General features: G+C 46.8%; 1 protein-coding gene across 4 annotated transcripts in view; it reads right to left on the bottom strand.

Annotated features, from left to right (window-relative positions):
- Positions 1-1,328: 1,328 nt before the first annotated feature.
- STAT3 (signal transducer and activator of transcription 3) overlaps positions 1,329-26,994 on the bottom strand; it is a 75,743-nt gene continuing 50,077 nt past the window's right edge. Inside the window, exons 5-24 of one of the 4 annotated variants that reach the window (XM_086357658.1) lie at positions 22,255-22,350; positions 22,001-22,082; positions 21,710-21,804; positions 21,375-21,526; positions 18,892-19,050; positions 18,715-18,807; positions 17,812-17,871; positions 15,144-15,173; positions 14,950-15,043; positions 14,798-14,845; positions 12,664-12,747; positions 11,677-11,775; positions 11,435-11,570; positions 10,487-10,539; positions 10,150-10,244; positions 9,884-10,023; positions 8,398-8,610; positions 5,044-5,086; positions 4,634-4,746; positions 1,329-3,296 (exon numbers count right to left, since the gene is read on the bottom strand). In XM_086357658.1, the coding sequence (XP_086213784.1) occupies positions 3,241-3,296; positions 4,634-4,746; positions 5,044-5,086; positions 8,398-8,610; positions 9,884-10,023; positions 10,150-10,244; positions 10,487-10,539; positions 11,435-11,570; positions 11,677-11,775; positions 12,664-12,747; positions 14,798-14,845; positions 14,950-15,043; positions 15,144-15,173; positions 17,812-17,871; positions 18,715-18,807; positions 18,892-19,050; positions 21,375-21,526; positions 21,710-21,804; positions 22,001-22,082; positions 22,255-22,350 (1,941 nt within the window). In that variant the 3' untranslated portion in view covers positions 1,329-3,240. The remainder of the gene's footprint in view (positions 3,297-4,633; positions 4,747-5,043; positions 5,087-8,397; positions 8,611-9,883; positions 10,024-10,149; positions 10,245-10,486; positions 10,540-11,434; positions 11,571-11,676; positions 11,776-12,663; positions 12,748-14,797; positions 14,846-14,949; positions 15,044-15,143; positions 15,174-17,811; positions 17,872-18,714; positions 18,808-18,891; positions 19,051-21,374; positions 21,527-21,709; positions 21,805-22,000; positions 22,083-22,254; positions 22,351-26,994) is intronic. The other 3 variants (XM_086357660.1, XM_086357659.1, XM_086357661.1) reach the window with 3 other exon arrangements.

Raw genomic sequence — 26,994 nt, 5'->3', positions numbered from 1 at the left:
TTTGCTGGTAAGGCTCCTGGGTCATGGGGACAGCTGGAGTTCTCTTGTTCCTTTCCTCCTGCATAGCTGGTGCGGTAACCTGCAGTCTGCTCCCTTTTCTGTGGTTTTTAAGGGCGCCACACTCCACCCCTCTTCCCCACCCCAATACTTGCAGTGCCTCTCCGAAGACTAAAGAACTTGTCTTGGGGAAAGCCAGGACAACAATTACTGGGAGCGGGAGCAGGGGAGAACTCTGGTCCCCGCCTCTTGCCCTTATCAGCTGCTGCTATAAGCAGTCTGGAGGGTGGCAGCTGAAGGCCAGCGCCCACCATTCTCAACCCGGCTGGCAACCCCGCTGGATGGACATGGAGAGCGGGGAGCGCTGCAGGAGCCTCCCCGCAGTCCCTTCTCCCCGGGTCCCTTTCCAGAGACCAGCAGGTGGCACCATTCCACTGCCACTGCGTTTTCAAGCGGTTGATTTTTGAGGCTGGGACGGTCTCCCCATTTGGACCCATTGGCACCGAGAGTCCAGGGACTGTTGCCAGGGCCTGGGGGCGGGGGAGCAAGGGCCTACGACAGGGTTTCTTCGGGGCTCAAAGCAAGGGAAGAGGGGCTCGCAGCCCACCCGGAGAGGCCCAGGAGCCCAGCGCGGGTGGGCGGGAGGGGAGGCAGCCACGGAGCCCGGATCACATCTAATCTGCAGCCGCATCTCTACCCGGGCAGGCGGCGCGTATCTCCCGCACCCGCTCGTCTCCATGGTGCTCGGCGCCGGGGCGGGGGAGCCAGGCCAGTGGGCGCCTCGGTCTGTGAGTTATCACCGCCCACGGCCCGGGGCCCGTAGCCGAGGCCCGTTGAGTGTTGACGATCGTCCCCATGGAGCGAACTGAAGAGAAAGTGATAATGGAACCAACTGTGGAAGAGGCCTAGGGGTTGGGAGTGTCTGCCCCTCAACCCCCTGAGGTGGCTTATCTGACCCCAGACAGGACACCGCGACTTGTGAAGGCCCCGGAAGGGAGGGAGGTCGCGGAGAGGAGGGAGGTAGGAAGGGGGAGACAGGAGGCCTCACTCTGCAGCCTTTGTGCACCAGGAGTAGTACCCCTGGCTCCTCCAGGTACCCCTGAGCTGGAGGCTGGTGGCTAATGTAAGATGGGGTGCAGGGTAGATGCTCCGTGCTCCAGAGGTGGGCCCCATCAGCTCCAGCATGAGAAGCTAAGACCACCAGCCCAGGAATGGGGTAGCCACCATCTTGCAAGACCCAGGCTCAGCCTATGAGGCCCCTCAGAACTGAAGCAGGGGAAGAGGGACTCCCCTCCCAACCCAGCCCCCAGCCAGACACAGAACTGCCATGCTATGGGAGGGTTATAACTTTTATTTCTGAAAGTTAAAGTAGATACAGCAATATACAAAAAAAAAAAAAAAAAAAACCCACAACATAATAATATAAATTTTTACACTATTAAGTAAGTATACATTGGAATTTGAATGCAGTGGCCAGGACAGCATCTCACAAACCACCCTGTGGGTAGGTTAGGCATCCTTGGGAATCCCTTGGCTAGACAGGGGGCTGGCAGAGAGAATGCAGGCAGGTTCTTTAAGGGAGGGTCTCAGCTCCTCTCAGGGCTTTTGCTAATATCAGGGTTAAAACCAGATACTCATACGACCTAAGAGCCACGGATTTTACGATTTCTGCTCCAGCAAAGCCAGGATTCTTGCCCCAGGTCCCTCATGTTAAGCTTATTTCCATCTAGAGAGTTGGAGGGGAATCTCTCTGCATTACCTGTCAACCCCTGTTTGTCTTGGAGAGGTCTTATCCCCTTCAAAAATTGGCGAATTTGGGTGTAACGCAAAGCATCCCTAGAAACTCTGGTCAACTGAGACAAGATGGCTGTAGCCGACCCAATCTAGCCGTGCTTCTGGGTCTGAGAGGCCCCGTATCAGAGACCATCCCACATGCTACCTATGTTCCGAGATGCACAGTACATGCAGTTGTTCTGCCTAATTGTGGGGCCCCTACAGGGGGGAGACAGTCACCAGTGCTGGGGGGAGGTGGGAGTGTACATTCCCTCACACAACAGACAGACCCCGAGCTTATCACTAAGCCTTTGCCCCTGGCTTGACAGAGTGAAATGATTACAGGTGCAGCAGGAAATCTCCAAGGAACTGGGATAAGAACTGTATTCCCTGAGCTCAACTAGACCCTCGACTGGGGGTCTGTAGTCTGACTCGTGTTCAACCTGTGTCTCCCTCTTATCTGAAAAGGTCCCAAGACCAGGTGCATAAAGCAAACAGGACAAGGGACCTTTAGACACTGGAAGGAGCCCACCCAGCAGAGGGGCTCAGGTCGATGGGAAAAGGAAGAATTGTCCTGTCCCTTCTAAGACACCCACCCAAGCTTGGCAACAGGAGAAGCCCAGGGAGAAAGAGAGATCAGGTTGTAAATGCCCCTCTGCCCAGCCTTACCTACAAACAGGCCAACATGCTAAAGGGGGAAATAAAAACTTTATTAAAAAAAAATCCTAAAATATTTAGGGTCTCCTTCAACCTTCCTATTTCAAACCAAAGGCATCTTCAGAAGATATCTTTTAAGGGTTGGATCTAAAATTCATGTCAGGGGTTATATAAATTATCGGCCTGAAGAAAGCTGAATACCTGAAGCACCAAGGAGGAAATTAACTGAGTTTTCTTAAATACAGAGGAAGCTATGCCAATACAGTCAGTGTCTTTTGCCCTTAAAAAAAATTACTGAAGATTAAAAAGAAACCTAGGGGCTTTGAAAGTCCTAGCATCTATCTGGACGTTAGCAAGGTTGAAAGTGTGGTGCCGGGAGGATGAGGCGAGAGGCTGCCCATGGCATCAGCTTACAGAATAGGCAGAAGGATGCAGCTGGCACCAGGAGGCACTTGACTCACAACGACAACAAGCTGCTGAGAAAGGGGGCCGGGGGGCGGGGGAGGAGGGCAAAAAAAGATGTTTCCTCTTTCTCCCTCTCGCCGCCCCTTCCACATCCCCTGATCACAGTTGTGGAGCGTGTATTCTTATTTGCATGTAGATAAAAGCATATCACCCACATTCATTCATTTCTCTATTTTAAAAAAGTGCCCAGATTGCTCAGAGATAGCTAAAGTGAGAGATGAAAAAAAAAACAAAAATCTGGAACCGCAAAGCTGGGAGCTGAGTTGATCTGGGCTTAGGCTGTGTAAGGGCTGGTGGTACATGGGTTGGCGCATCCGTCATCTCTCTGCAGCCTCCGTCCTCGGCTCCTCACATGGGGGAGGTAGCGCACTCCGAGGTCAGCTCCATGTCGAACGTGAGGGACTCTGGAAGAAGGGGACACACACGGGGAGAGCCAGTTCAATTGCCTGGGCCCCACAGCAGGCAGGGCACACAGCCCTAGCTTTCTGGGGCACGGGGCTCAGACCACCACTGCCATCCAGTCTCCTGCCCCTGCCCCTCAGTCATCAAGAAGGGGTAGAGAATTCACATTCTCTCTCCTCCCTATGGGGTCTTGCCTTCTGAAAGGGCACCCACCCCTCTAGGCTGTCGCAGAGCTCCAGACTCAGTTCCCTGTGCCCATACAACAGCTGCCCACCGGCTATCTACTTTACACGTGGTAAAGGATGTATGGCAATGCCGCTCTCTCAGTTCGTCCCACCCTCTCCTTCCCCCGCTGTGTCCAAAATCTGTTCTGTATGTCTGCCCTGCAAATAGGTTCATTAGTACTGTTTTTCTAGATTCCATGTATATGAAATTATGTTCATGGTAATATACGAAACTTGTTTTTCTCTGACTTTCTTCACTCTGTATAACAGGCTCTAGATTTATCTACCTCACTAGAATTGACTCAGATGAGTTCTTTTTATGGGTGAGTCCACTGCATACACATATATATGTATGTACCGATGTACACACCACAACTTCTTTATCTATTCAAATGCTTACGGACATCTAGGTTGCTTCCATGTCCTGACTATTGTAAACAGTGCTGCTACAAACACTGGGGTACATGTGTCTTTTTCAATTATGGTTTTCTCAGGGTATATGCGGGAAGGCAGTGGCAACCCACTCCAGTGTTCTTGCCTGGAGAATCCCAGGGACGGCGGAGCCTGGTGGGCTGCCGTCTATGGGGTCACACAGAGTCAGACATGACTAAAGCGACTTAGCAACAGCAGCAGCACAGGGTACGTGTCCAGCAGGGGGATTGCTGGGTCACATGGTAGTTGTATCTGTATACTTTTAATGTTTTAATCATAATATACATACTGGTTTTTTTTGTTTTTTAATATTATGGGAGCCAACTGGCTTGCGGGATCTTAGTTCCCTGACCAGCGGTCGAACCCAGGCTCCCCGCACTGGAAGCTCAGAGTCCTAACCCCTGACCACCAGGGATGTCGTACATTCCTATTTTTCTAATACACAGAAATGCTACTGTTTCGGATTTGTTGGGCTAAAGAAAATACATTTGTAAAATTAACCTCACCTGTTCCTTTTCACTGATTTTTAACCTGGCTCCTAGAAAATTTACACTGGCACGGGGAGTGCATTTCTATAGGAAAGTGCTGCTCGAGAACTCCTTCTGCCCATTTGGGTGCCCCTTGGTTGGTTCTATACATGGGAGCATCAGCTCAGGGGGACAGTCCAGCAACCGGATACTCACCAAACTGCCCTCCTGCTGAGGGTTCAGCAGCTTCACCATTATTTCCAAACTGCATCAATGAATCTAAAGTGCGGGGGGACATCGGCAGGTCAATGGTATTGCTGCAGGTCGTTCTGTAGGAAAGGGGGAGCAGCAGGAGGGGGAAGGGTCGGGTTGACAAGACACAATGGAGGAAAAAAAAAAGAACAAAACACACACACACAAGCCATCAAACTCTGGTCTCCAACAGAAAAAAAATAAAAGCTCAAGCTTTTTAAACACACGAGGTCACTGTGAGTTTAAATGAGTACCAAACATACTCAGAGGGCTCCAACCCTGCTTCACAAGAGAATTCTCACCCACTGTCCTGTTCCCAGGGATAACTGAGGACATTAGAGATGGAGGCAAAATCGGGGAGGGAAGCCACTTACGGTGTCACACAGATGAACTTGGTCTTCAGGTACGGGGCAGCACCTGGGGAGAAGACAACTCTGCCTTAGCGACTGTGATTCCCACTCTGGGTACCGGATGGGGGAAGCTGGCTGCCTCCCCAGGGCCGATGTGAAGCTCACTCGATCCCTGAGCAGAGACGGTCTGAAGGAACCTCCATCCCCCACTGGGCTGCCCTCCCCTCCACTATAGACTCTGACGTTCCAGCGCTTGCAGCTGGAAGCTCAGTTCTTTCCCCAAAGCTTTTCAGCAGACTCACTTGAGCTCAGACAAGTGCCAGCCTGGTGTTCATTCTTCCCCTAGATGAGGGTGAAGAGTTTCACTGCTTGTATGTGGACTGAGGATTGTAACCTGGCCTGGTTGTATCTCTTAGATCGGGCACCTCGTCCTGCTCAGACACCGAAGTCACGGGGTCTTTATGAAAACACAGAAGTGGCTAATGCAGTTCCAAAGCTGAGGGTGACATCTTCTGTTCCCATTAGCACTGATCTGCCTGTTACATCCTTCAGTGAGGATATTAGTAACCCCCATTAGATAACTACATCACAGAGAAGAGCCTCTCCATGGGGAGAATGTCTCCGGTGTAGTACAACTGGCTTTGGACTGGGAGATAGGAGGCTGGGGCCTCGTTACATCTTCAAAACACGCTTCCAGTGCAGCGAGTTTGGGTTCCATCCCTAATCAGGCAACTAAAATCCCACATACGGTGTGGGGTGGCCCCCAAAAGTTAATTTAAAAAAAATTTTAAAAATCAACTATATTTACAAGATAATAAAATAAGAGGGAGGCGGAAGATGGAGGGGCCCATCTTTGTCATTTGTGATTCTTCTTCTATAGTTAGAAACATGAAGATTTAAGAATTTTAACTGCTAAATGCTTATACCAAGAGGTCAAGGGGCCCCAGAGACACTGGCATGGAATTTGGGGGATTCCGGTGAACAGACCGCTTAGGAAGGGTGAGGTGGGTCAGGAAAAGCATGACTAGAAAGCTTGGGGCTCACAGAGAAACTGAGAGACCAGAAAGAATGGTGACAACTGGAGAAAGGGCACTGCCATCAGAGTTTATCTGGGGCCAAGAACTAGATTAACTCAGTACAGAATCCAAAGAAGCTACCAAGGCAGGGTTCTGCTATCTTATAAATCCATTTGGGCCCAGGCTTGAGGGGAGCTGACTCCAGCTGACTCCCAGACACAAAAGGGTTTGAATTCTCCTAAGTGATCAATGTTGCTGAGAAAAACAGCTCTGAGATGCCACAGTAGAAGCAAAGGAGAATGATTAGAAGTTGATTTATGGCTCTGTGCAAGGTTGTAAATGTGCTTCATCTAATTTGTAAGATAAGAGATCTGTCATTTCTACAGAGGAGTCTTTCCCTCAAGCCATGAGGAAGTAATGTGAGCTTCTAAGAAAGGAGGAGGGAAGAGTCCTGGGAAGATAAGCCATCTCCAAGAGACAATAAAACCTTCAGGATGGGAACAGAGAGGAAACGGTCAGCTGCTCCACTCTGGAGGAACCCACAGGTCGCCCACCGGCCTCCCCCACACCCCCTGATGCCATCACCAGGCTCCTGCTGCCCCAGGAGACAGACAAAGCTCTTGAGTAATTAGTTCTATCTCATGACTGGCGTCTTGCCCCTGAGGAAACACTGAGTCCCCAGGCAGGAAAAGGCCTGGCCTCCTGCTCACACAGGAGCCGTGAGGGAGGGTGCAGCCTCACACCAGGAACTTGGACCTTGACGGCGAAATGAGTCGAGGGCCCAGCACTTGGACCTAATTGCCTTCCGCAGAAGGAACAGGGCAGTGTGACGGGGGCTGATAAACAGATCTACCAACCGAAGCACAACGTGGAAAGAGAGATAAGTAGCAGACAGGAAATGAGAGTTATGCTCGCCTAGAGTGTGACCAAGACTCAACCCAGAACAAAGGAGAAAGGAAAGTCAACTGCCAGTGAGCCCCAACTCCCTCTTCCAAGTCTCAATCTGCTCGCCCCCAGAAATCCCTCACAGGGAATTACTGTGAAAAGAGTGTGAAGGCAGTGGTGGGTTTGTGTGGGGGAACTATTTGTTCAAAACACAGGTTTTTCCCCAAAGCAGTTAGGGTAGGGAGGCTAACTCAAAAGGATCACTTTAAGCCCTTGCTGGCTCTATGATTAAAGAAAGTTCAATAAAAACAAAGGATGGCAAATAACAGTCTCCTCCTCAGGATCTGGCTAGAGAACCACGAGTCTGAGCCTCAAACGCCCATGGGAACAGGCTAGAAGGCTCCGGCCTCCATGCGGGTGATGGCACCAGAGAGCGAGAGTTTAGTATGAAAAAATGTATGTGTAACTTACATAAGCACATGGGCTCGAGTACACTAAAAAAACATCTGAGTTTCAGTAGCTGCACATTCAAAGCACCAAGCCTAGGCCCCTCCCACCAGTTACCGTCTTCCCCTTCAATCTCCACTCTCCTGAGAATCTCTCTTAAACCATGTTCCAGCGTGCCTAACACTCATTTCCTCCAGAAAGCCTTTCTTCATCCCACTTGGGCTGCTTACATTGTTCAATGATGGGGAAAGGAAACACTCTAGACTGAAGTCTGAGTCGCAAACCTTCCAGCATATGCTTTGCAAGAAGTGCTGTGCTGGCTGGGCATCCTGTTTCTAGAGAATTCCGCCCTCGGTTTCTCTTCGTAGTGTCTTAGGTATGTCTGGGTATGTGTGAGCTGTTTTCCCCTTTAGACCGGTGCCTCCAGTGGGGCAGAGCCTGGTGACTGATTCCTCTCCTCTCTCTAACCCCATCAATTGCCCCTAAAGGCACTCACTATTAAGTTCTTTCCCAGAAAGAGGAATAAAGATCACCAGACTGGGCTTTCCTGGATATCTCGGTGGTAAAGAATTTGCCTGCCAACGCAGGAGACACAGGTTTGATCCCTGGTCCGAGAAGACTCCATATGCCTCGGAGTAACTAAGCCCGTGTGCCACAACCATTGAGCCTGTGGCTCTAGAGCCTGGGAACTGCAACTACCGAGCCCACCTGCCGCAACTACTGAAGTCTGTGCCTAGAGCCCAAGCTCTGCAACAAGAGAAGCCACCGCAATGAGAAGCCCACGCACTGCAAGTAGAGCATAGCCCCCGCTTGCCCCAACTACAGAAAAGCCCATATGGCAATGAAGACCCAGCACAGCCAAAAACAAAAATAAATAAATAAAAATTATAAAGAGAAAATTTCTTAAAAAGAAAGAAAGAAAAAAACAGATCACCAGGCTCTCCAGGCATTTACCTTACCTGTCCCCCAAGGATCCTACGATTTCCCACTTCTCCCCAGAACCAAGTGGCTGTTGTGGAAAATCAACAACTACCTGGGTCAGCTTCAGGATGCTCCTGGCTCTCCGGCCGACAGTACTTTCCGAACGCGTCCTCCTTTGGAATGTCGGGGTAGAGATAGACCAGTGGAGACACCAGGATATTGGTGGCATCCATGATCTTATAGCCCATGATTATTTCAGCAAATGACATGTTGTTCAGCTGCTGCTTGGTGTAAGGTTCCACTGACTGGATCTGGGTCTTGCCTGTCATGGGATACAGAAAGAGAAGACTCGGGTGATCTTAGAGAAGACTACCTGATTGATTTTCCCTTGAGGGGGAAAGGCTTATGCCAACCTAGTGTTCGAGACCCTGAATATTCTGCCCAGTTGTCTGGTACTATGGAAATGTTCAGCAGGCTTCGGGAGAAGCTATTCAGCTGGGCCACAAGTAACATAGTTGAATAATTACTTTTATAAGATATATGAACAGAGTGGGTAAGAAAGGAGATGAAGAATACAATTTAAATTTCAAATTTCAAAAAAAAATTTTACCAATTTCTAGGCAAATATTAGCCTCTTGATGAAAGTGAAAGAGGAGAGTGAAAAAGTTGGCTTAAAGCTCAACATTCAGAAAACTAAGATCATGGCATCTGGTCCCATCACTTCATGGCAAATAGATGGGGCAGCAGTGGAAACAGTGTCAGACTTTATTTTGGGGGGCTCAAAATCACTGCAGATGGTGACTGCAGCCATGAAATTAAAAGACGCTTACTCCTTGGAAGGAAAGGTATGACCAACCTAGATAGCATATTCAAAAGCAGAGACATTACTTTGCCAACAAAGGTCCGTCTAGTCAAGGATATGGTTTTTCCAGTGGTCATGTATGGATGCGAGAGTTGGACTGTGAAGAAAGCTGAGCGCCAAAGAATTGATACTTTTGAACTGTGGTATTGGAGAAGACTCTTGAGAGTCCCTTGGACTGCAAGGAGGTCCAACCAGTCCATCCTAAAGGAGATCAGTCCTGGGTGTTCATTGGAAGGACTGATGCTAAAGCTGAAACTCCATTACTTTGGCCACCTCATGCAAAGAGTTGACTCATTGGAAAAGACCCTGATGCTGGGAGGGATTGGGGGCAGGAGGAGAAGGGGACGACAGAGGATGAGATGGCTGGATGACATCACTGACTCGATGGACATGAGTTTGAGTGAACTCTGGGAGTTGGTGATGACAGGGAGGCCTGGCGTGCTGTGACTCATAGGGTCGCAAAGAGTCGGACACGACTGAGCGACTGAACTGATTAACCCCTTGCAGGGAGCAAAATAAAACTGGCAAACCAATCCTCCAGCTGGAAGAATTTAGAGAAGCCAAGTCTTCCCATCTCATAAAAATGATCACCGGGTACCTTCCAAGTCTGAGGCAGGAGAATGCGAGGCCATCCCTGCCCACAAGGGGGCAGCAGGTGCCTGAAACTAGCAGCAGCCATGGCCAGCCACAGCAGTGCTGGCCACCAGTTGCGGTGGGGAATCACTAAGCTTACCGCTGATGTCCTTCTCCACCCAGGTGAAGGTGACGCCTCCTTCTTTGCTGCTTTCACTGAATCTCAGCAGGAAGGTACCTGGGGGCTTAGTGCTCAAGATGGCCCGTTCCCTCTCCTTGCTGATGAAGCCCATTATATACCTGGAGACAGAGAGGAGCAACAGCAAGGTTGGGGCTGAGGGACCTCTGTGTTGCAGCCAACCTGCTGGGAGAGTAGGCGACTTGTCACCCCTGTGTGTTCTGTCAGACACAAGAGTTCCAACCTACCCTTCGTTCCAAAGGGCCAGGATGTACTTTTTCACCAGGTCAATGATGTTGTCCAGCCAGACCCAGAAGGAGAAGCCCTTGCCAGCCATGTTTTCCTGGAGAAAAGAGTAATGGGAAAGGTCAGTCCCCCACCTCCCTGGGCTCTTCCTTTAAGGGGGTGAGGTGCCACCAAAATCCTCAAGCCCATCTACCCTCAGGCAGGTCCTCTTGGCCGCCAGACCAAGAGTCCGGGGCCTTCAGGCCCACTGCCCTCCACGACATCCCCACAGCTAAGTGTCCCTGCCCCCTCCTCCTCCTATGAGGCAGCCTCATGGATGGAGTTCACACGGTGGCTTACTTTGCAAAATTTAGCCCATGTGATCTGACACCCTGAATAGTTCACACCAGGTCCTGAAAGAAAAAAAAAAGTCATATAATTTGCAGTTTTAAATCCAGATCTTTCTTCAAACAGACAGACAGACAGTTGTCCCACAACACGCCCCGAAACTTGGTTTTCATGCACTTGAACGTTGGCACTCTTGTGTGCATACATACGCACCCCTCCCCACCACCCAATCCCATCGTTTGATGCCCCCTAAGTTGTTGTTTAGCGGAGGTGGTGGGTGATGTATCAAGTCCCTGCTGCCCGTTCTAGCCTCGTGTGGCAGTCTGGGGATCAGCAGAACACACTAAGAAGCTGACAGCTTCAGTTACAGGGTCACGTTTAGTCATGCATGGTCAGTCCTTCAGTCATGTCTGACTGCAGCCCTACCAAGTTCCTCTCCTTGGGATTTCCCAGGCAAGAATACTGGAGTGGGTTATCATTTCCTCCTCCAGGGGATCTTCCTGACCCAAGGGTCAAATCCAAGTCTCCTGCACTGGCAGGTGGATTCTCTACCACTGAGGCACCTGGAGAGCCCATGTTTCGTGGCAGCACAGGACAAAGCTAGACGGCACGTAAAACATTCTAAGACTTTTTTCTTCCAGGAAAAAAAATTAAAAACAAGCTACATTTTCTTGAAAAAACAGACAGGGATGCCAAGCCTTTAGCTCGAACATACATTTAAAATACTTTCCTAAGGCTGGACAAAGTACCCAGGGAGACAGCCACCAACAGAAGAAATCTGCCTCCCGTCTCATAAAAGTGATCACAGGTGCAAACCTCCTCTGTGTCCCGATTTCAGGGCCTGCTGGAGCACGTGTATTCTGCCCAGCGCCTTGCTCAGTCAACTTTCCTCAATGAACAACCCCATGGGCCAGATTCCTTTTGCAAGGACAGCAAAGGGAGAAGAGGTCAAGGGCTGACCTAAGAGTTTCTCCGCCAGCGTCGTCAACTGCTCGATGCTCAGCCCGCGCTTGGTGGTAGAGGAGAACTGCCAGCTCAGCACCTCGGCCACTTGATCCCACGTTCCGATCGGGGGTTTGGTGAAAAAGTTCACGTTCTATTGGAAATGACACATTTGCTCCTTTAGATGAGAGGGTGGCGCCTGCTGGGCGGCAGCCCCGAGGCACCAAGGAGCCTCCGGAGAACCCGGGCCTCCAACTCACCTTGGGGTTGTTGGTCAGCATGTTGTACCATAGGATGGACGCCCAGGCATTGGGCATCTGACAGATGTTGGAGATCACCACCACTGGCAAGGAGTGGGTCTGTGGAGGGAGCGGGGAATGAGCTGGGGAGGCAGAGGGCCCTTGAGGCTCCAGAAACCTCTTCACCCGCATCTCGCAGGGTTCAGAATAAAAGGAGAGGTCGTGGAGTACACTTGCTGCCAACCCTCAGGAAGCTGTGGGGCCTGGTCAGCTCAACACCCAGCGTGGAGAGTAGGCTGAACTCAGGGGCTGTCTGAGTATCACCAGGAATTTACAAAGCTGACTCCTCACAGTGGACTCACAGTCCACGGACTCCCCATTTATAAAACTTGGAAGGCTTTCACGAATTGAAGCTGTGAAAAGAATGCAAGTTGCTCAGTTGTGTCCAACTCTGCGACCCCATGGCCTATACAGTCCGTGGAATTCTCCAGGCCAGGATACTGGAGTGGGTAGCCTTTCCCTTCTCCAGGGGATCTTTCCAACCCAGGGAAGTCGAACCCAAGTCTCCCGCATTGCTGCATTGAAGCTGTATCTGCCCATTTAATAGAGAGGTCCCAGGAATCAAAGACTAGGGTGCTTGCTTTTTCAGGTGTATCTTTAATTTAAAGATCAAGAAAGTTGGGGAAAGAGCAGGTAAATGCCATGATTGTTTGGATACTAAAAACGGTGGTGGTTGAAAGACTGTTTTGTCCAAACTGTATAAAGTTGGCTATAATTAATTCCTAAATACGAGTTTTTACATCAAGTTCGCTGGAACCTGAGTAGACATGTATCTTCTAAGCACTCAGGCAAGATACTAACAAATTTTTGGAGAAAAAGAAGCAAATGTAAACACAGTGCTGAGTAAAGAGTCATCATTCCACCTTCTAGAGTGAAAACCCTGACTAGAAGAAGCCCCATTCTGAATCATCCTGCAGGCGGTTCTACCCAGTTGTGTGCAGAACTCACCTCCAGGTCAATCTTGAGGCCTTGGTGATACACCTCAGTCTCAAAGGTGATCAGGTGCAGCTCCTCGGTCACAATCAGGGAGGCCTACAAGAATGAGAAGGATGCTCTTCCTCAGAGAGGATGGCACTGAGTCCTGACAGCCATCACTACACCATCCTGAAGAGCAACGCACCAGGTGGCCATGGATACAACTGGAGCACATGGTCTTTCCAACTCTACGACTCTCCAGTGCTCTGATCTACAACCTGACCTCTTATCGGCTTTATTATGATACTATGGAGATCCAGTTGGTCATGGATAAAATGGGAACAGCATAATGGCAAAAGAGTGAACACCTGTGTACCCACCCCTCAGTGAAAGGCAGAGACCGTCACCATGGAGGTTGTCCGGGTGCCCTTCCCAACTCCATCCATCCCTGAGCCTCCTACCTCAGAAGTGACTGCTATTTTGTCTTTTGAGTTTGTCATTTCCTAGCCCTTCTTTATGGTTTTCCTGCATTTATATCTCTAAACAATGTATGTGTTGTTTAATTTGGGGTGGGGGTTGTGAATCTCATACTGTGACTCGCTTTTCACACCTATGTAATTGTGTACACCTGCAATTTATACATCTTCATAGCTGTATAGTATTCCATCACCTGACTATACCACAGATCATTTATCCACTCTAGTGCTGTTGACATATGGGTTGTATTTAGGCCTTACAATTAGGCTGTTGGGACATGAAATGCATGTCTCCTGGCGCCAGTCTCCTGGCACCTATGAGCAAAGATTTCTCTGTTGTTAAATCCTGAGAGTGGCACTGCTGGTATATAGGGTATATTTATTTTCATAATGCCCAACTGTTTTTCAAAGTGATTATAACAATTGATACACCAGCAACATAGCGACTATTTTGAATGAGAACTGTCAATGAATTATTAGAAATTCCAACTCATATTTTAAAATGTTCTCTCATAACAAAAGAAATACACATTCAATTTTAAATGCAAATATTACAGAGATAGTATAGAGTAGCTTTGGGTGAGAACAGCAGCACAAATATATAAGCACTATTTGGTAGACATTCCTCTAGAATTTTGTAATGCAGACATGAATGGAGAAAAAACAGTAAATTTTAAAACAATTATACTAGTATACTACTCAAATTACTTTGCATTTTTTTCTCAATAAATATGCCACATACATCTTCCCATATCACTGCATAGAAACAACCTCACTCTTTAACTGCTGTCAAGTCTTATAGATTCAGTTTGTTTTTTTAAAAGGCCTGCTACATTCTAGAGAAGAGGGTAAGAACGGCTCAGGAGACAAACAGAAAAAGAATAGGGTGTCACAATTTTATAAAAAAGATTTAAAACCAGTGCTTGGTCACATATACTTTCTCTTTTTTAAAGTTTATTCTTTTTTGGGGGGTCATATAGTTTGTGGAATCTTAGTTTCCCAACCAGGAATTGAACCCAGGCCCATGGCAGTGAAGGCCTGGAGTCTTAACCACTGAATCACCAAGGAATTCCCTTAAGTTTATTCTTAACACTAAGAATCCAAGAATCTGAGTCAATGGGAGACAGAGAAGAAACAAGCTGGGTAAAGAACAAGAGAGTTTGCTGTTTCTCTTTTGGTAAAATGTTTAACTTGGATGTGTTGAAACCCATCCCACCTCAGTGACCAAAACAGATCACCAAAAGCTGAGACAAGCCGTGTCAGTGCATAGAAGTTAGAAGGGGAATTTGGAAAGTCCCAGGCAAGGCGGAAGGCTCCTTTTCTACCAATGGGTGTGGGCAAGGGACTTTACACTCCTTAAAGATGAGCTAACTCTCCGGACAATCAAGGAAATGCGCTGAGCCAGAGAACTCCTCCAAGGCATGTGTGACTACTCATGTGTTGGCTGGCGGTGACTGCAGCTGAAATAGCAGGTAGGTGTCTCTACTTCTGGGCAGTAAGGAGGCTCTTTTTCTTTTCTTTTTATAAAAAGTTTCAGTGTTTTGGCTGCAAGGCATGTGAGATCTTAGTTCTCTGACCAGGGATCAAACCCACACCCCCTGCATTGGAAGGGTGGAGTCTTAACCACTAGGGAAGTTCTTATGGAGGCTCTTTTTCTCTCCTGCTCAGCTATCATCTCCAACAAAACTTACATCACAATTGGCTCGGCCCCCATTACCGCATCTCTGCTCTCTCAGGGTCTGTAAGAAAAACAAAGAGCATCCTCCGTCAGGTAAGGCTCTCCCCAAGTCCCTCCCCCTGCCAGAGGCCCTGCAGAAAGGGAGCCCAGGCTTCTCCCATGTACCAAGTGTTTGAACTCCGCTGAGAGGCTGCCATTGTTAGACTCTTCCATGTTCATCACTTTCGTGTTTGTGCCCAGAATGTTAAATTTCCGGGACCTGAATCACAGGAGGAAAAGACCAACCACATACGTGACCGAATGGCCAGGGACAAAGTTAGATTATACAGAACAGAAGGAAGCCTGTATGCTGAACTTACCCTCTGAGAGCTGCAACGTCCCCGGAGTCTCTGTTAAGAATATAAACCAGTGTTAATAAAACAGGCCCCGAGTCTCTTTGAAAGTCCACTTTGAACACCTATCATTTACTCGGATGGAAAAACTGCTGTTCTCCTGGGGATTTCTGTCAAGGACTCGATTACATGGTATACGTGAAATCTAACATCCCTGTACATGCTCAAGTAGAAGACACAGCTGGTTGCCTACCCAACCTCTACTCCCCTCTTCCTAACAGAACCTTGACTCCAGCAAGTATCTTTCCCATCCCCACTTCCAGGGGATCCTGCTCTAAGCCCACAGAACCGAGCATGTGCACAGTGTTGGTCCAGGAGTGAGGCCAGGACCCACACTGTCTCAATCCGATGGGGAAGGAATTCTCCCTCAGGCTGGATTTACATTCTGTAGCTTCAGCTGCACATCAGCAAGGAGACACGTGGCCTTTACTACAAGCAACCATGCTGCAACCCAGAGGGAACCCTCGAATGCCCGTGCTACTTATGGTGGCAGAGAAGAGAGACGGAAGGTTCTGGATCCTTGGTGACAGGAATTGAGTCACTGATTTCACCACCCGGAACTTGTTCTAACTGCATTTCCAGTTATACTGGGTTGCAAATTTCCTTATTACTGAAGCCACACTGGGCTTTCTGTAAAGGTCTACTGTTACCTGCAACTCAGAGTATCCCATTGACATCGCCAGAAAAATTCTTCCCAGCATGTTCCTTGTCCTTTAACTGTTTTTGAGTATTTCATTTTTTACATAGTCACCATTTCTCAGTGTTTTCTTGTTAACATTATTTTAGTACTGTTTTAAAAGTCCTTCTCCATTGCTGTATATCCACTTATGTTTTTAGAATTAATAATATCTACTACTTATTAGATAGTGCATTCCATGGGAGTTTATAGATTAAAATGGATCAACTTTTAAACCATTTAGAAGATATCTTTCCATACATTAATTTTATGTCTTTTGGGGGCCACTTGGCTTGTGGGACTTTAGTTCCCCAACCAGGGATTGAACCTGGGCCCTCAGCAGTAAAAGCTTGGAGTCTTAACCACTAGACCACGAGGGAACCTCCCATATATCACATCTTAGAACTTAAATCAAGCCCCCGTTATGAGAAAGTTTTCCCTCATGTCTAGCCTATATTTATTTATTTTATATTCTTTATTTGTATTACAGCTTTGATGTATAATTGATGAATAATAAACTGCATATGTAAAATGCACAAGCTGATGAGGTCTGATAGATGTCACACACCTGTGACACCCGCTCAATCAAGAGACTGAATGTATTCATCAACCCCTCCTCCCCAAGTTTCCCACCTCCCTTATGCAACCCATTCCCCAGTCCCACACTCCACCCATCCCTGTCTCCAGACAACCAATGATCTGATTTCAGTCATGATAGATTTGCACTTCTAGAATTTTATATAAATGGAAACATAAAAGTATGTACTCTTTTTTCTGGGTCTGGCTTCTCCCTCTTGGTATATTTATTTTGAGATTTATCCGTGTATTACGTATTTTGATACTCTATTTCTTTTTGTCGGTGAGTAGTACTTCCCTTGCATGGATATACCACAAACTTATGGACACTCATCTATCAGTGAAGACTCCTGTACCACCCTTTGTGTGGACATACGCTTTCAGTTCTCTTGGATGAACACCTAGGAGTGGAGTGGTTGGGTTGTAGGATAGGTGCAAGTTTAACTTTTCAGGAAACTGCCAAATTGTTCTCCAAAAGTGGTTGCCATTCTACCGCCATTACATTACACATCTGCTTATTCATTTAAAAAATCTTAATTAATTAACTTATTTATTTATTGGCTGTGCTGGGTCTTTGTTGCTGTGCTCAGGCTTTCTGTAGTTGTGGTGAGCAGGGGCTACTCTAAGAGTTGTAGCTCACAGGCTTAGTTGCTCCTCAGCACGTGGAATCTTCCCAGACCAGGGATCAAACCTGTGTCCCCTGCACTGGAAGGCAGATTCTTAACCCCTGGACCACCAGGGAAGTCCTTGCCTATGCTTTTAAGGTACATCTAGAATTTATTCTGATGGTCAGTTTTTTTTTAGTGAGACGGTGATTTTTTTACACTAATTTATGGTTAAAGTCATTAATTTTTGCTTATTCATTTATGAAACCTACCACCTTCCTCGAGTCCCTGGCTGGATAACTATTTTCTAGTTCATTCTCATGGAATTTCCAGATGAATAATTATATCACCTACATTTTCTCTTTTCTAATGTCTTCAGAGGGTAAGTGCATTTTAATTTTTTTAAAGGTACTGTCAAATTTGGAAGAGGATTCCATTATGTGGTAAAGTGTGGAACAACAACTAAAATCAATTTTCCCATATATTCTCAATTTTACATAATATGCACAAGTTTCATTTATAAGTAAAAAAACAAAGAAAGAGGGACTTGAGGTCACAATGCCAATCACAACTCAAATCGCTACCGCCAGCTTCGTGGTTTTGTTCAGGCACGTAAATGACAATGCACAGCAAGGCTTTTGAAAACTTAAAAAAAAAAAAGTATCTCTGAATATAGATAAAGCCTCTAAGTTCACATGATGCCTATCAAAGTTCTCGTTTCTCTGTCCCTCATTTGAAGAAAAGGGGGAAAAAAAAGAAGCTAAGATAGAGTACTTACTTGTCAATGCACACTTTAATCTTAAGTTGATAATTTAGCTCAGGGAATTTAACCAGCAATCTACGTCAAAAAAAGAAAAGGAAAAAAGTTTCAGAGCAAAGGAAAAAAATCCAGTTTTAAAAAACAGCCACTAGGCTCCCCTAGCAACTTCTAGTTGAATCTAAAACTCATAACTCTTCAATTCTAAAGAGATGAGTCATAATCCCAAATTTTTCTTCCTGCCAGTGCTTCCTTTCATTTTAAGTCAAGCATCACCCCCTTCAGGCCAAAAGGGACTGAAAAAAAAAAAGCCTAAGAACTTGGACCAAGTTGTGAGAGACACACAAAAGGATAATGAAAGCCCTATCATGAAAAACATTACAGGAATACATGCTCTGAAATTGGTACTCCTTCTATTAGACTAGAAACCCAACAGTGTACTACCTTTCTGAGGAGGGAAATTTCACTGCAGAAGGGCAAACCCCAGCTTACCTGCTCTGACTTGAATGTGAAAGTAATGCTCTACCTGCAGGTCCCCCACCCACCTGCCCTGTGACCTCTTGGCGTCTATTATCACTAAGCTTTACTCTTCCCCTTCAAATGCTCAGGAAAAAGCAGGCTCAAAGAACAGAAGATAACTGGCATTATTCTGCCCCTTTTGCATGGTAGATGGAAATGCTATGACCTAAGACATTAGGCCTGGAATCAGGAATACAGTGCGACCGAATCATAGGAATATATCCAGGTAACCTCAGAAAGATTCTGGTTCTTTAGCATTTGACAGGACAATCAAAGAGCAAGTTAATATTACACCAAAAAATTCCCTATCCATCACAGTACTGCCTGCAATGGCTGTAAAGAACAACCCTGGCCCTGAGGGTGTCCCTTGATACAACATCCACCAGAAGAGGTGAAACAGCCCACCTGACTTTAGTTGTGAACTGGACACCGGTCTTGATGACTAATGGCCGGTCAGGATGCATAGGCATGCAGGGCTGCCGCTCCACTACGAAGGCACTGGAGGGGACAGAGAAAGGCAGTGGGTCACACATGATGCAGTGGGCTGGTCCCTGTCCCATTCCTCGGAAGTCTCTATGTTACCTTTTCATTAAGTTTCTAAACAGCTCCACGATTCTCTCCTCCAGCATTGGCCGGTGCTGTACAATGGGGTCCCCTTTGTAGCTAACCTTCTGCTGCAGCTCCTCCAGTTTCTTAATTTGTTGGCGGGTCTGAAGCTGAGATTCTGCTAATGAGGTTATCCTGCCAATAAGATAAGGATGTTCTTGGTTACCTGCTGCTGCTGCTGCTAAGTCGCTTCAGTCATGTCCAACTCTGTGCAACCCCATAGACGGCAGCCCACCAGGCTCCCCCGTCCCTGGGATTCTCCAGGCAAGAACACTGGAGTGGGTTGCCATTTCCTTCTCCAATGCATGAAAGTGAAAAGTGCAAGTGAAGTTGCTCAGTCGTGTCCGACTCTTCGTGACCCCATGAACTGCAGCCTACCAGGCTCCTCCATCCATGGGATTTTCCAGACAAGAGTACTGGAGTGGGGTGCCATCGGTTACATAAGTGGTTGTATATAAATGAGCTGGAGAAGGGGAAGGGAATAAGACCACAGGTACTCTCACGCAGTCATCCAACATAAGAAAGGAGCATTTTTTTCATTATGGAAATATATGAGTAGCATAACATTGACCATTTCTAAATACACAGTTCAGTGGCACTAGATTAGAAAAGGGAAAATTATTTTGCCCTTTTTTTTTTTTTGGCCATGCAGCATAGTTTGCAGGATCCCCACCAGGGATTGAACCCCGGTCCTGGCAGTGAAAGCACCAAATCCTAACTTTGGCCTGCTAGAAGGGAACAGCTACCCACTCCAGTATTCCTGCCTAGAGAATTCCATGGACAAGGAGCCTGGAAGGCTACAGTCCATGGGGTCACAAAGAGTTGGACACAACTGAGCAACCCTCATTTCACTTCCTAAAAGTTTACTTTTCAAAGAAGGAGGCAGACACAGAGGAAGACATGCCAAAACTTATACCACTAGGAGGCATTAATGAGGTAACCAACGGAAAGTTAACACGTTAGAACCCAGATACAGAGAACATGAAATATGGAATTTGGCACTCACTTTCTTCAGCCTAACTTGTTTTTGTACCAAATGTGAGGACTGGGGAAACGCAGGATATCTGACAGCCCAAAAAGATAGGTTTGCACAGCTCTGTCCCTCACTGTCTATGCAAGCTTGGCCAGGTCCCTTCACCCTCGTGGGCCTTGATGTCCCCTTGCCTGAGAGGGTTGAACTGCACGATCCCCAGGAGCCCTTTAAACTTCGTCTTCTTGGATGACTGGATGTGACATTATGTTTCCAAATATTGATAACATGCATACAGAAAAAGTAGACGGGGAGACAAAGGCTGATTAAGTCTGCCCCCAAGGAGGGAGAATATCAGTGGCTCTCTCTGATGGCCCCCCACTAGTTTAGTGAAGACCCCAAAGAGACAGAGTGGAAGGCAAGGGGTGGAGAAGGACAGCACCAGGACTCCTGAGCTCACAGACTCCTTTCTGGCATCCACTGGGTTGGCTAAAATGTTTGCTTGGTTTTCCTATAAGGTGTTATGGAAACGTCTCAATACATTCCTAGAACTTATAAGTTATTTGGTTCCCTGACTAGAAAGCATTTAAAACTGCTTTCAAACAATGAGCAAAGCTCAGGGTCAGTTAGATGAACAAACAGGCATCTCATGTAGAGCTATCCTAAATTTCCCATTTCACGCTCTGTGTATCCTGGGTCAAGGTCAAGTTTCTCCCAGTTCAAGCTGGTGCAACATACTGAGTATCGGGCCTTGGACATCAAGGGTGCTCAATCAAGATTTTCTGAGTGAATCAAAGTAAAAGAAGAGCATATAAAGAATGATCTTACAAATATGAAATGTATAGATTTCTATCTTTATGTGTGTGTGTGTGTATATATATATATATATAAAATAAACATGTAAATTTCTATCTTTGTATGTGTATATATAATAACAGATGTCTCGAGTGACGGTCACCAAATGTTTAACTCTAAGTACCTCTGCATGATTTGATTTTTAAAGTCTTTTCGGCTCTTTATTAACTTTATGTATTTGAACTCTTTTCTCTTATAAAGAGCAGATGTCATTTGAGAGTCTTAGAATAACTAAAATTTTAAATTTAGTCTACATGTTTAAAAACAGTTAAACCAAAAACTTTAGCAAAATATATGTAAAATATAGCAAACATAAATACATTTTCATTTTAAAAATTGTCCAAATAAAGTAAAAAGCTTTAACCCTTAGACTAAATTTGAGTATGTTGAAATCCCCACCCTTGAAATACAGTATGTGCATGCTTAGCCGCTTCAGTTGTGTTAGACTCTGTACGATCCTATGGACTGTAGCCTGCCAGGCTGCTCTGTCTATGGGATTCTCCAGGCAACAATACTGGAGTGGGTTGCCATGCCCTTCTCTACTGAAATGCAGTAGCAACTCTTTATGCAGCTCTGACCATATTTTAGCACAGCTCTCTGAAAAGAAAGGGGAAACTTCTCTTCTCTGTCATACCAGTTTTCTAGCCGATCTAGGCAGATGTTGGGAGGGCCTCCAATGCAAGCAATCTGTTGTCGCCTCTTCCAGTCAGCCAATTCTTCATCCGTGAGAGTTTTCTGCACATACTCCATAGCTGACAAAAGCCCCGCCAGCTCACTCACGATGCTCTGGTTGAAAACCAAAAAACAAAGTCAGAAAACATTCCCCCAGACCGTCTCTAACCACAGACTGTCTCTCTTTGGTCAATTCCAGAGAAAGAACTGATTAGGAAACAGGCAAGTTCTTCCTGGAGATGCCCAATTCCCAAAGGTGAGTGAGCCAGGCACGGGGAGGGGGTCCACTGCTCTTACGCGCCGCATCTGGTCCAGGGCAGTAAGCATCTGTTCGAGCTGCTGCATCTTCTGCCTGGTCACCGACTGGTTGTTTCCATTCAGATCTTGCATGTCTGAGAAGGAAGGAGAACCTCCGTGAGATGAGGGAATACGCCTAGCTTCAGTAACTGGGCTCCCTGAACTGCCAGCAGCCCCTGAGTGCCCCCTCCCCTGAGTCTGAACTCAGAGTCAAGATGAGCCAGCTCCGAGACTCCAGTAACACAAACTCACTTTATATGGGGGATTTTAATGTCTCTAACATGCACTTGCCTCCTTGACTCTTGAGAGTTTTATAGTTGAAATCGAAATCATCCTGGAGATTCTCTACCACTTTCATCTTCTGTTCTAGATCCTGTTTCAAACAAACCAACCAAAACAGAAGTAAAAAAAAGGACTGCCCTCGGGAGAGAGAAAAGAAAGTTTCTGAGTAGGATTAAAATAAAGCCACAACCTCGCAAAAGCTACACAAGGGACCCACAGGCCACTTCCCCAAGAAAAGGCTTCCTGCCCAAGACTTGCTTCACCTGGACACGCTTGCGGACGTCCTGCAGGTGCTGCTCCAGCATCTGCTGCTTCTCCGTTACCACGGCGGCTGTGGGGTGGTTGGCCTGGCCCCCTTGCTGCCAAGACAGGGAGCATGTGCACGTGAAAGCCGGAAATAGCAGGAGAAGACTATCCCTGTCTGGTCTCCATCTCCTCCATGACCCTTCCTGCTTGGCCTGAGCTGCTGCTGCTGCCACTGTGAGGACAGGAGCAGTCCCACGGCACCCACTGCTCTCCAGGGGCTGTCAGCGCAGGCCAAGAAAGCTCTCACACTTTTCCTTGTGTCCTTGGCTTTTTAACCTCATGGTGGTTTAGTCGCTAAGTCGTGTCTGACTCTTTAGTGACTCCATGGACTGTAGCCTGCCAGGTTCTCCTGTCCATGGGATTTCCCAGGCAAGAAGACTGGAACGGGTTGCCATTTCCTTCTCCAGGGGATCTTCCTGACCCAGGGATCGAACCCATATCTCTTGCACTGGCAGGCAGATTCTTTACTGACTGAGCCACCAGGGAAGCCATACTATAAACTCACTCTATGTACTGCACTCAGAGACCATATGTTGAGCTAAGACACAGTCCCTGCCTTCAAAAACCTCATTCTAGGTAAGGATATATACATACATACATATATATATATGTAAAATCAGGACAATTTATGAAAGCAGATGCTGGATGCCTGTTTAAATGTATAGCGGGACGGGGACTTCCCTGGCAGTCCAGTGGTTAAATATACACACTTCCACTGCAGAAGCAAGGGTGTGATCCCTGGTTGGGGAACTAAGATCTCGAATGTCATGTGGTACAGCCACCAAAAAAAAAAAAAATCATGAAGGTTTTTAGCACATTTCGGTAGAATAATAAAATTCCTAATCAAGAGATATCATGTAGGGGGAGAAGGGAAGGTGATGGCTGGTGCCTCAAAAAGGTTGAATAGCACATGCAACTTACAAATAAGTTCTGTCAAAGTAATAGGACATTAAAGACCATATAAAAGCTGCAGTGACCAAGACAGTGTGGCAGAAAAGAACTGAGAGTCCAGTTTTCCAAACTAGAAATTTTCAGTTGTCTTTGACTTCACACTGAGCTGCCAGATCTTCCTGGCTCTGTATTCTGTAATCTCTCCAATGGATCTCTAGTGCTACCAGCTCCATTCAAGCCCCAAAGTTGATCCCTTTGCCTCTAGTCTCTCTCACTTCCAATCTGCTCTCCAAACTGCTACCACAAGTCTCCAAAGTAGACTGAAACACGCCACCGTTAGAGGGACCTATTCTCTCCTTTTCCACTGGACCCTGTCCAAGCCCACAGAATATAAACTTCCCTTAGAAGTCCCAGGAAGGCGACCTCCACCCTTACATAACTCTCTTTACAGGAGGAGTGACTCATCGAATTAGTGAGGTTAGGAGAAAGACTGCCCACACAGAGATCTTTGAAGGCCCAGCCCTTAAGCTGGTGGTTCTCTCCCACTCTTGCCTTCTGCGGGCACACCTAGGGCAGGAGCCAGGGCCTGGTTTCTAGAAGCAGTTCAAGAGGCCTATGTGTCTGAGTTCAGGGGGTATTAGCGTGTGGTCTCTAAAGCTCCAAAAGGATGGCTGGGCAGTGCTGTTCTGCAAACCCAGTCTCTCACCCCAACACCTGACTCAGACAACAGGCATCTACACAACAAGCACCTCCTGTACAGCACAGGGAACTATACTCAATATCTTATAACAACCTATAATGGGAAAGAATCTGAAGAAGAAACTGAATTGCTCTGCTATAAATCTGAAACACTGTAAATCAACTATGCTGCTGCTGCTGCTGCTGCTGTGTCGCTTCAGTTGTGTTCGACTCTGTGCGACCCCATAGACGGCAGCCCACCAGGCTCCCCCATCCCTGGGATTCTCCAGGCAAGAACACTGGAGTGGGTTGCCATTTCCTTCTCCAATGCGTGAAAGTGAAAAGTGAAAGGGAAGTCGCTCAGTCGTGTCCGACTCTTCGTGACCCCATGGACTGCAGCCTACCAGGCTCCTCCATCCATGGGATTTTCTAGGCAAGGGTACTGGAGTGGCTTGCCATTGCCTTCTCCAGTAAATCAACTATACTTCAATATAAATAAATAGTTTGGGATTGACTGCTATATTTACAATGGATAACCAACAGGGACCTACTGTACAGCGCAAGGAATTCTGTTCAATATTATGTAATAGCTTAAATGGGAAAAGAACTTGAAAAAGGATACATGTATGAAGTGAAAAGTAAAAGTGTTAATTGCTCAGTCATGTCCAACTCTTTGCCATCTCGTGGACTATAGCACACCAGGTTCCTCTATCCCTGGAATTATCCAGGCAAGAATATTGGAGTGGGTAGCCATTCTTTTCTCTAGGGGAATCTTCCCAACCCAGGGATTGAACCCACATCTCCCGCATTGCAGGCAGATTCTTTACCTTCTGAGCCACCTGAAAAGCCCCATATATTTATATATACACACACACACATATAACTGAATCACTTTGCTGTACTTTTTAAACAATACTCTGATATAAAAATAAGTTAAAAAAAATTTAAACACACAAATAAATAAATAAAAATAAAGTCCCCACAGTCATCCATCCAAGTCATGCTTTCCAGTCCAGTTTACCAACAATACAGCTGATTGTTTCATCTGGTGTCAACTTCCTGGTCTGTTTCTTTTTTTAGAAAAATTTTTCTTTATATTTTGGCTGTGTCACATGGCATGTGGGATCTTCATTCCCTGACCAGAAATTGAACCGGTGCCCCCTGCACTAGCAGCAAGGAGTCTTAACTACTAGATCACCAGGGAAGTCCTCCTAGGTCTATTTCTAAATTGGTACTGCACTTAAAGAAGGAAAACAGATGTGATCAGTTATCACCCACAGAAATGGTGCCCCACTGCTTCCAGATATAAGCATCTCAGCCCAGCACAGACAGCTGTTTCACACAATCCAAGAAGAACTTAAACCCTCCCTCCCTGTGCTTCAGTCACCGCAAACTCCCCAGCCTTCTCTGCACACAGCAGGTTTCCACACTGACTCCCCACACCCTGTCTACTCAGCTTAACTGTGTGCGTGCGTGCAAAGTTGCTTCAGTCGTGTCCAACTCTTTGTGACCCTCTGGACTGTAGCTCACCAGGCTCCTCTGTCCATGGAATTCTCTAGGCAAAAATACTGGAGTGGGTCGCCATGCCCTCCTCCAGGGCGTTGTCCCGACCCAGGGATCGAACCCGAGTCTCTTATGTCTCCTGCATTGGCAGGCAGGTTCTTTACCACTAGCGCCACCTCACTCGGACTGGCACACCTGAACTCATTCACTTTCAAACTCAGTACAAAATGTTTTTGCTCCATTGTGAAACCTTATTCAACTTCCCGAAGTTGAATCCTTACTCAACTTCAACATCCTCCTCTACATTCTTCTCACTTGAAGTGTTTGTGCACCTATTACCCAATTAGACAGAGAGCCCTGGGAGACAAGGGACCACAGCCCACTAGTCCCCCAGGGCTTTACCCACAAAAGACAGGTGGGAATATGCCACAGATGTCAACAGACAAAACAACAGTGAGACCTGGCTTGAGCTAGCTCTGTAGCATGGGGCTGCAAACTTTTTCTCTAAGGGCCACACTGTAAATTTTTTTTTGGCTTTGTCGGTTACGCGGTCTCTGTCATAAATACGCAGCCCTGCCATTGCGGCATGAAGGCAATTACAGACAGGGCACAAGTGAACGCGTGTGGCTGTGTTCCAAAATGCTTCATTTGCAAAAATACACAGCATGGGGTGGGAGGGGGATTGGAAAGAGAGGATGGGATGAATGGAGACAGTATCAGGGACACATATACACTATCATACGTAAAATGGATAACCAGTGGGAATTTGCTGTATGACTCAGGGAAGTCAAACCAGGGCTCAGTGACAACCTAGAGGGCTGGGATGGAATGGGAGGTGGGAGGAAGGCTCAAAAGGGAGGGAACATATGTAAATCCATGGCTGATCCATGTTGATGTATGGCAGAAACCAACACAATATTGTAATTAGCCTTCAATTTTAAATAAATAAAGAAAAAAGCAAACAACACAGCAGGCTGGATTTGGGCCCCAGGTATTGGTTGCCAGCCCCGATCAACACAATTGGGAACATCCTTGGGACACTTCCTGCTTTTCTAACTCCCATGGTAAGCTGGCGCCTCTATGCAAATTGGCTTAAGTTGATTATTTTTATCCTATGGAACAGTAATGCAAATATAAAAGTTCTCCACAAACAGCAAACCCTAGTGATGCACAGACAACTGCCATCTTCTAACCTCCCTTACTTCAGAGTCTTGAATGATGAGTATTACCCCCTCACCTGCATCTGAGTATACCAGCTTTCTACGTAAAATTCTTTAGTGGAGCGCCCTCCCTGGCGGTACAGGGATTAAGACTCTGTGCTTCCACTGCAGAGGGCATAGGCTGGATCCCGATTTAGGGAACTAAGATCCTGCACGTCGTGTGGTACAGCCAAAAAAAAAAAAAAATTCTTCAATGGGCCCCATTTTGTACAGATTTGATGATAACAATGGCAGCAGCAACAGAAAACAGTGAACATTTATCTTGCATTCATGTGTCAGGTCCTGTTCTATGCATTTTACATGTAGGAATTAATTTAATTTTATGAAGTCAGTACAATTATCTTCCCCAGTGGAGGAGAAGAGAGCAAACAGTTTGCCTCAGGTTAAACAGCAGGGGCAGAGCTC

The sequence above is a fragment of the Bos grunniens genome, chromosome 19 (genome assembly GCF_055505025.1).
Source record: "Bos grunniens cultivar Pamir isolate PY7600 chromosome 19, Bosgru_T2T1.0, whole genome shotgun sequence".
NCBI lineage: Eukaryota > Metazoa > Chordata > Mammalia > Artiodactyla > Bovidae > Bos > Bos grunniens.
Note: the sequence above shows the minus strand (reverse complement) of the source record. Positions and strands in the feature narration are given on the sequence as shown.